The sequence below is a fragment of the Agelaius tricolor genome, unplaced genomic scaffold (genome assembly GCF_023055355.1).
Source record: "Agelaius tricolor isolate 1412-34295 unplaced genomic scaffold, bAgeTri1.0.p SCAF_6, whole genome shotgun sequence".
In the NCBI taxonomy this organism is placed as follows: domain Eukaryota; kingdom Metazoa; phylum Chordata; class Aves; order Passeriformes; family Icteridae; genus Agelaius; species Agelaius tricolor.
In genome coordinates, this window is record NW_027269266.1 from 46,665,024 (window position 1) to 46,674,298 (window position 9,275).

Below are 9,275 nucleotides of genomic sequence, written 5' to 3' on the forward strand. Positions count from 1 at the left end.
TTATGCTTCAGCACTTTCCTGGGAAATGCTTATTTAACACTGAATGACTGCTTGCCTATGCAACTGGAAGTTGTGCAGGACTGAGTACTGTGTTAAGAATATTCAACTCACACTCACATCTGAAAGCCTAGCCTTCTGCCTGACAAACATGAGTATAAATTTATCAAATATGCAATCTTATACCCATCAGGAGTATGCTGCAATGGGTCCTAGGCAGTAGGCAAAATCCCCGTCCTACAAAGAATTACAGTTTTCTATCAAATGGTTAGGACTTGCATTTAAATTAAATAAAGTGCGCAGGAAAAATGAACCTCTAAGCCATGTTTTGGATTTCAAAAATCCAAAACTGGTGTGCTCCATTACCCTGAAGAAATTTCAGGCCTTCAGCACTCTCAGATACTTAGAGGCATATTTTAGACTGTATCACTCTTTGGAGTGTAACACAGAAGGACCCAAACTTTTAACAGCAGAGCTGTCTTGAATGTACTTGGATGGGCAAGAGACATATAATTTCTCCAAAGCTGTTACTACTAATACGAATGCTATGAAATGAAGATAAATGAAAAGACTCTGTGAATGTGTGCTCTTGGAAAACTGCATGAAAATAGTTACCTCAAAAAGGAAATTTGGACTAAGAAAAGAGTCTACAAAGAAGGTGGGGAAGGGAACAAGAGAAACCAAAAAAGTAAAACAAATGCTGTGGAAATTGAACTGGATCTTTCAAGCACAGTTCTTTAGGTCAAAAGATATTAATTGTCAAGAAAAGCTGACTCCTTTGAAAATGTATTTTAGTAGATGTCAATGGACAGCTTTGGGCCAGGGAAAGAAAAAGAAGAAAAAGGCTATGGTACAGTAAGGACAGGATAAAAGGCTGGTTTGGACCTTCAGCAAGCACTTCAGCTTACCTTCTTCCCAGAACCGTGATCCTGGGGAAAAACAACTGAAACAACAGGAAAGAGATTACAGAAATTTATGGCACGGCATTAAAAAAGCAGTTCAATGTGTCTGTTGAGGTGAAAGGGAAAAAAGAAACTAGTTAAGCTCTGTTATTAAATTTTACTTTGAAAGTCTAGAAACAAGTTTCCTTAACATGCTTTATCAAGACAGAAATGATGTAAAGTGAAATGGAGGTCTCTGTTGAGAGGCAGGAAATGTGATCACAGCAAATACAGATTTGTAGATCTGACCTCAACAGAATTTGACAAAACCAAATCAAAATGAAATAATAAAAAAAGAGAAATCTTTCTAGACCAGTTGTAATGAACAAGATGAACAATTTTCTAGACAATTTTCTAGAAAATGTATTACGTCAAAGGTAGACTGTGTCTTCTTGGATTTAATTTAAATTATTGAATATGTTGCTGAAAGGGAATCTATTAGCCAAGACACAAAAGGAAGAAAGTTTTAAATAAGTTTTATGGATAGTTCAGTGGGAGATGGATACTGTTGAAATGAGAGGTTGAGGGCTGGTCATTGGTGGAGTTCTTCAAAGAACAGCACTGACATAGTTTTAGGGTCAATATTGCTCTCTCTACTTTTATTACTGGATTTTTTGCAAAGATTACACAGGCCATAAGGCCATTTCCCTCTGGCATTGTTGAAGAGTGCATTTAGCACAGACAGCTCTGTGTGTGCAGCTGCAGACTGAGCTCTGGGTGGCAGGACTCCAGGCAAGACTGTGAACTGATGACCCTTTGCATAACAAAGGGTATGGGGACCTGTGGCACAGCCTGGTGATCAGACACAGAGACATGGCAGGGCTGAGGACTCCAGGCTTTCCCAGGCTTATCTTTAAAGGTGTAAACCCCCAGGGTTTCCTTGGTTTGGGGTCCCACCTTGGAGGCAACCTCTTCAAGATGTTTTTTGCTATTGCACCGTGATTAAATTTTTTTAAGGATCGAACTATCTGGAAATGTGCTATGGGAAATCTGGGGTCAGGTGGGTAAGGAACCCTGGTGTGACTGTGTGAGTGTGGGATGGGAAGCTGGGAAGAGGCCTTGATCCCAGCTTGGGTGGTCCAAGAGAGACTGTGCAAGAGCAACTCCTGGATGGTCAGACAGGGACGCTTCCTTAACATGAGATGGGAAGCATCATCACATATGAAGAGGCCTTGGTCTTGAGGGATGGAGTCAGGGAAATGTGATGAAGTTCAGCCCTGGAAATGCCAACTTCTGTGCCAGAGACCTGATTCAAACCACTGCAGATGAGGACAGACAAATGTATCCTGCCTGGATCCCCTGGAAATTCCAGAAAAATAGAATGGAGACCTCTGGTTCACCAAGGGGTGACTAGGAGACACAAGGGTTAGAAGCAAGGTTTCTGGGAATTAATGATACTGTGCAAGCTCTCATGAATAACATGCACAAACTTACTCTTTTTCAAGAAAGATTATTCAATACTGAAATGGGGGCACTGCTCTGCTACCAGAATGAGATGAAGAATAGAGAGTTCATTTTATGTCAGCCCAGATTATTTAGTATAAAAATTAAAGGTTGTTAAGAGATATGAAAGTCTATTATGTGATGGAAACCTGCACCAAGAATGGAAAGGAGATATTTAAACTAAAGCAATATTACTAAAATTACAATGCCATACAAGCTGGCAAAAAAGAAATGTATACTGGAATTAGAAGAGGATGAAGCGTAGAGGATATCCCTTAGCCATTTTTAGACCATACAGGTGTTGGCAAAGTATTTTAAAAGTAGTGGTAAAAGCTGAATTCAACAGAATTACTTTATGAAGAGAAATACTGTGTAAGAGACTGGACCGTGGACTGAACTCTCTTCCAGCTGTCTAAATAATTTGTTTTGCTTCAGTGAAAATTTGCACTATTTTAAAAATCCATTTGTTTTTTACTTACCACACCAGATTTCAGTCGAGCCATTTTTAGTTGTAGAAATGTAATAGATGTCTTCTCCATTTTGACACCATTGAAAGTGTGAATAGAATGAACCGATCACATTTCTACTTTGTCTTAGATATCTCAAAGTACCTAGAAACTTATCTGACATATATATCAAAGTAAAAACAATACCAGAGAGTTTCAATCAGAACAAGAAGAAGAAAGAAAAGTCAAAATAAGTGTAAACACAAGAATGAGTCTGCTGAGGAGACATTGATTGGTTAGAGTATTACTTTCCTGCTTTAATGAAATTTTCCTTTACATAATTTGTTGCAAAACATGTAAAAATACTTAAAGCAATTTCTTTCCCTTAGTCTTACCTTCACAGCATGTACTCACCATTTGACACAGAGGCATGGAAGTAACACTGAGAAGGAAAACTGTTCTTTCTTCCCCTTTCATGGGATGTTTTAAAGCTGTTTGGTATTCCTTTGAAGACTAGAGCACCAGTTTACATGCTGGGTATTTATCACTGGTGTGGAGGGTGAAACACTAACTGCACACCATACTCCCTGCCCTTTTGAAATATTGATGAGTAACCATCTATGCAGCCTCATAAAGTATTAACTCTTTAAGTGGGGAAGATCTCTGCTTAACAGCATAGCACAAGTTCTAAGTGATTTAAATGCCACACAACCCAAAGAGTTTCAAGCTGTTTATGTTAGTTCAATATCCAATATTAACACCTGGTTTTGAACCTCAAGTAAGCAGTATTGCTCTATTGATCCAGCAAGACAGGTATGTAAGTCCAGTCTTTGTGATAGATGTGGAGATATTCATAAATGAAGTTCACATCTTGAACTTCAATGCTTAATCGTTTTATTGGCTTCCTACTCTTTTCAACTTCCATTTTATGTACTGCTTATCAGGCTAGCTCGTGTTGGAACTACTGCTGCATCTCCTGAATTGTCATACCTGAATTTGAAGATAATGGTCTGCATTTCCCTGAATATTGTCCACTAGGTAGTCAGTGTGTCTAAAAGAGTCAGATTGAGGCTGACTCATTTATTTTTTGAAATACATAGTCCAGATACCATATATATTTGGATATCTAATTTATCTTTTTTTCTTCAATTTTTTTAGGTGCTCAAATTACCAAGCTGACCTGAGCGTGAGCAACTTCTTCGACCCATGAATTTGTGGTTCAGAGGAAATTTCTGAATCCTTTCAAACATGTGTGATTACAGTACAACACAATTATAGCTGTATTTTAGCAAATATGGTAGACAGAAATGGGAAAACTGTGGGAAAAAAATTTGGTCTTCACAGAAATCCATCAATATTTTCAAACAAGTAACTTTTACATGACAGATTGCCTACTGTGGTAGGGGTCAGACTTAATAAACCCTTCTGAGGTATATGAGAAAGCCTGAAAGACTTTTAACATATTGACATGGAACTCTAATAGCTTGAAGATCAGCAGTGCTAATCTACCCTAGTGGCACTAGCTCAAGCATTGTAGATGCTCAGGTGCCCCCTAAAACTTAAATTGCTAAAGGAATTTTCAAATATAACCCTATTTCCTAGGAATACCCCAGCCATTGCTCACAGAAGATTGATAGCAACTTGATTCATAACTAAAGAAATGAGCAGAAGTGGGTTCTTTCCTCTTCATATACAAATGCCAGTAAGGTAAAACAAGAATAAAGTTAATAATAAAGAATTATGTGCCAGCTACACTAAAACACAAAGAAATCATGCCATGTGTAGGGTTCCTTTCTTTGAATACATATTTATTCAAATTTTAGTTTTCTTTACAAAATTCCAAGGTACATTTAGATAAAACACATCAGGAATATGATCTCTACTTCCACTAGATTTCTGCTTATATTGCTAAGTTAGTGGTTAAATAAATATGCAATATGTCTTTAATTGCTACCATCCAGAAGAAATGTTCCCTCAGGATTCATTAACTAATGACTTCCTCCCTTGCTGAGTTGTAGATTTACAAAAGACTTTGGCAAACTAGTAATTTGCTCTCTTGGAAACCAGATGTAAATGTCCCAAACAGGTGGGAGCCATAACTACAACTACATAAATGTAAAAAATTTAGCAATTGCATGTATTTGTATGGTACCCTCCTAAAGTCATTCTCCTGATAAACTTTAAAGTATCCACTCAAGTCATACTGAGGTGTGAAGTAAATGTTTTCAAGAGCCAATAAATCAGTTTAATAAATTAATTATTAGTTTTGCAAGATTCTTAGCCTCTCAGGCTTTAGGGTTTTTAGCACAGTAGCAGTACATACAGTACCACAGGATGGTTCTTTCAACAGCCAGGGTGTGCTCACCTGCAGCTAGGCTCCTAATCCACAGGAAAAGCTGGAGGGAGGCTTTAGCATGTGTTTAAGAGTGAGCTGCTTTCCTGCAACAGAGGTGTGTGACTAACACGAGAGTCATCCTTCCAAATTTCAGCTACTTGGTGGCAGCCTGAAGTTCTGCCTCTCAAACTCAGCTCTAGTCAGAAGTTGCAGTACCTGCTCTCTGTTTTCTTCTAAGTACACTCTGGAGGGTGAGAGATAAAACTCATTTCTGGACTTTAATATGAGCAGGGATTATGTGCCACCAATGTCTATGATTACACTGGACTGGATGAAGCTTGCAGCTATTAGTTCTACATCATTTTTTTCAAAATTGCTTTTCTGCTGAAGTGTTTTCAAAGGCATTTTGAAGGTTGCTATTATCCATGTTGGTTCTCTTTGTATATTTGGAGTCATAATAAGTGGAGTGTTTTGCCACAGAAAAAAAAATCTGTCAAGTTGAAGTGTTTTGTCACAGAAAAAAGTTGTTCTGGCCTAATTAGATACTGCACAAACAGTTTTGCAGTAAATGCAGCAGACATGAACTTGTTAACATGGGTGCAGAGAGTTCCTGAAGAAAGCCTAGTTTCCTGTGAATGACAGGATAGCTCCCTCAGCATGGGACACCACAGGATAAAAGCACTGACCTATGCTTCTGTCAGACTCTAGTTTCTGAAGCACCTTAGGAGTTATCTTAGAAAATAAAAAAACCAAGATCAAGCATAAACAATATCTTTATGAAATCACAGGATTTTTTCCATCCTCCTGTTTCCTTGGACCAAAAAAAGAAAGCTTATTACCCCAGTAATCAGAAGACTCTTTTGACTCTATCTATTGCAATGACAATACATCATTCTATCTGATCATATTTGCAGTTCTAAAATGTGAATACACAGATTATTAGTTTACTAAGAATATCTCTATCCAAGTAATGGAATCAACTGCATGGTCATAGCTTTTGCCCATTCCAGTGGATTGCTTCAAATGCTCAAAGACTGAAAAAAATTGATGATGATAATGTTTGATTATAAACTAGTTTGCAGCCTATTTGTTCTCTGTCCAGATGTGCCCAGTTCCTGTTGTCATCCTTGGAAGCACATGGGTGCACAAACAGCAAGAGGGAACCCTCTGAGCAGCTCTTCACTTTCCCTGAGTTTTGGATCCATGCCAGTCTGTTTTGGGAAGAGCATTCCGTGACCCAGCGGGAGAGTCCCTCAAGCACCGTTGTTACCAAGTGGCACATGGAGCTCCTGAGCCATTCTGGCACAGGGTGAGGATCCCAGCTGGGATCACAGGGAGCACACAACCCACCAGGCCCCATGCACAGCCCACAACACTTGAGCAGCTGGTGCTGGCAGGGCACTGAAGGCTGCAGGTACTTTTGGGACCTCACTAGAGGCAAAGCTTTCCACTGCCCATATAACACTTCAGTAATTCCAGAGAAGTGGACTCAGGGGGGTGGGATTTAGGTACAGTATCGTTTTAGAGCCCGGGCTTATACCAATAATTCCATTTACATTTCATTTTCCATGAACCAGGGAGACTCCAGTAGAGCTAAATGGGTATAGTGAATACTGTATGCTATTATTACTGGAAAAGCTCTTCTCTTTTAAAGAGGTTGTATCACACAGGGAATACCTCAGCTCTCCTCCTTGGAGTACAGCTTCTAAATAAATATATAAAATAAAGAAGCCTAAAGCCCGCGTCAAAACTCTACCCACACACACGGATAATTTGAACTCACTCTCCGGAAAGTGGAAAGCTGTAACTGCACAATAATGTAGCAGTCTTTCTATATTAGACCCAGGCAGGCACTGCCTTTCAACTCAGGCCAGCACAAGAGCTTCCCTGTCAAGCAGCTGTTTTGCTCACACCTCCTGAGGCTTTACCCACCTGTAAGCTCCTAGTGACAAGATCCCCCCATTTTTACATGTTTACACAGCATCACTATGAAGTTCAGAGAAAAATCTGTCAGGTGCTATCATGGTATCAATCATAAGTAAGAGAAGATCAGTGAAAGCATATTATCCAAGTCAGCTGCAAGGAACTTTCATTATGTAAGGTTACTACTTTTCCTTTTGCCTCTCTGTCTTCCAAGTAACAGCCTGGCAGTCAGAAAAACTTTTCACATGCAAGTCAATTAAAAATTCAGAGGCCATGCCATTTGAGCCGAAAGTTGATTTTCAGTAAGGTAAATTGAACCACATTGAAAAAGAAACAGAAAAAAGGCTGTGAAAACAAAAATCCTTTTCTTTCTGATGTACATGCATTGTGATAAAGCTGTGACTTATGTCCTGTTTTAAGAGACTCATTAAACAGTGAAAGTTCACTGATGCGTGCCAGAGAAGTAAAGTCAGGTGAAATACCCCAAGCCTCCAGACAAAATTATTTTCTCTGAACCTTTGAGGAAAATCAATTTTTCCAACAAAAACCCTTTAAGTGATCTGATACTTGGTGTGAAAATAGCTAACACTGCACATTGACAGCAATCCCCTCCCTGAGCCCCGTCACTACCCCAGGATGTTACCGTAACAAGGAGAAGAAAACACAGGCAAAAATCCACAAACCCAAACATGTCAGAAGGCAGGTATTTTCCCAGCTCAGACTCCTGAGGTGACAGGCAGAATTCAGAAGCAGGAGTGTCGGAGCAGGCACCGCAGTCAGAGGTGGCTCATTGCACTCTGCCGCTGATCCTGGCACAGGGCTCCAAATGAAAATCAAAGCAATACATCTCTTTTCAAAACAAAGAAAGAGGGAAAAAAAAAAATCTCATTCTCTGAGTACCTTTGATTCCTGGCTGGTAGTTGATGCTGGAGAGGGGGGCTGCTCTGTGCTCTCCACTTCATTCTCTTTCTCCACACTGTCCACGCTGACTTCAGTCGTGCTGCTCGGAGGAATCATTTTACCTCTAAAACACCGCTACTATCAGGGAAAAAAAAAAGCTACAGATGGTTCTTGCTTCTTTTCATTTAGCGTCCTCTGTCTTCTCTGCTCTTCTAGAGCAAATGAACTCCGATCGCTTGGTTTCACTATATTTGCCAGACTAGAATTCTCTGGATTTTCTTTTTTTTCCCCCTTCTCCTCCTCCTCCTTCCCCTCCTTCCTCCCTCCCCTTTCCTATGCGATTGTGCTGCGAGGGAGTAAGTTATCGATGGTTCTGTAGGTCAGTTGTGTGCCTGCTTTTCCCCGATACTCCTCCCCTCCATATGAAGCCTGGAGGTGTGGAGCAGCGTCGTGACCGCCAGCCCCACAATCAGAGGGGAAGCAGTAAGCACAAGCCACAAACACACAGACAGACACACACACAGACACACACACACGCACAGCACTGGAGGGAGGAGTTGTATTTCTAATGCTGTGAATAGCTCTGGAGGAGCATGTGCTGTCATAGTAGTGAAAGAAAGTAACGTGTGCATGCACATGCACACACACAAACACAGAGCCAGGCAGTGTATATGAGATTTGGAAGCATTTTACCTTTTAACAGACTGGTGAAGACAGAGTTGAAGGGTATCCTTATATTCTTTCATGTCTTTCACTGAAGAAAAGGAAGCCCAGCAAAAGGGTTCTAGAAAAAGAAGAGGAAAATTACTCTTTTTCCTTGTCCCAGAGAAGATTATTTAAAATCCTAGCTATTCAGTGTCTCTAAGGCTCCCACCTTGCCCACATCCCAAACTTGCTAGTAAATGACAAGACAGAGTCAGAGGAGTGTTACCTGTGGATCCACGTGTTCCTTGCTCCCCTCCCAGGCAGGGAAGCCCCGCTCTGAGGCATGCACACGCAATCTGGGTCATCTGGAGCTCCCACTATCATGCACATACTATACCTGTAGGTTGTCATAGTGATAACACTCCATCAGGCAGCAGCAGAGCAGAGGCAGCCATTGGGAAGAGCCTGTTGGCTTCCCCCAGTGCCGTCATTCCTGAGGATGCAGCACCTGAAGTCACGCTTGGGTCTGCAGTACTGCTGGCAGAAGGTCAGCGTGACTTTGCTGTCTGCCTCAGATTGCTTTATATTGCTTCAGGTTTTGCCTCTGATTTAAATCTGCTGCAAAGGTGCTTGTCAGCTCTCTTC

At 40.6% G+C, this 9,275-nt stretch overlaps 1 protein-coding gene across 2 annotated transcripts in view; it reads right to left on the minus strand.

Annotated features, from left to right (window-relative positions):
- STAC (SH3 and cysteine rich domain) overlaps positions 1-8,962 on the minus strand; it is a 72,459-nt gene extending 63,497 nt beyond the window's left edge. The window contains exons 1-3 of one of the 2 annotated variants that reach the window (XM_071429676.1): positions 8,917-8,962; positions 8,679-8,769; positions 7,986-8,123 (exon numbers count right to left, since the gene is read on the minus strand). In XM_071429676.1, coding sequence (XP_071285777.1) covers positions 7,986-8,102 — 117 coding nt within the window. In that variant the 5' untranslated portion in view covers positions 8,103-8,123; positions 8,679-8,769; positions 8,917-8,962. Of the gene's footprint in view, positions 1-7,768; positions 7,923-7,985; positions 8,124-8,678; positions 8,770-8,916 lie in introns of those variants that run through there. The other variant, XM_071429677.1, reaches the window with a different exon arrangement.
- Positions 8,963-9,275: the final 313 nt, after the last annotated feature.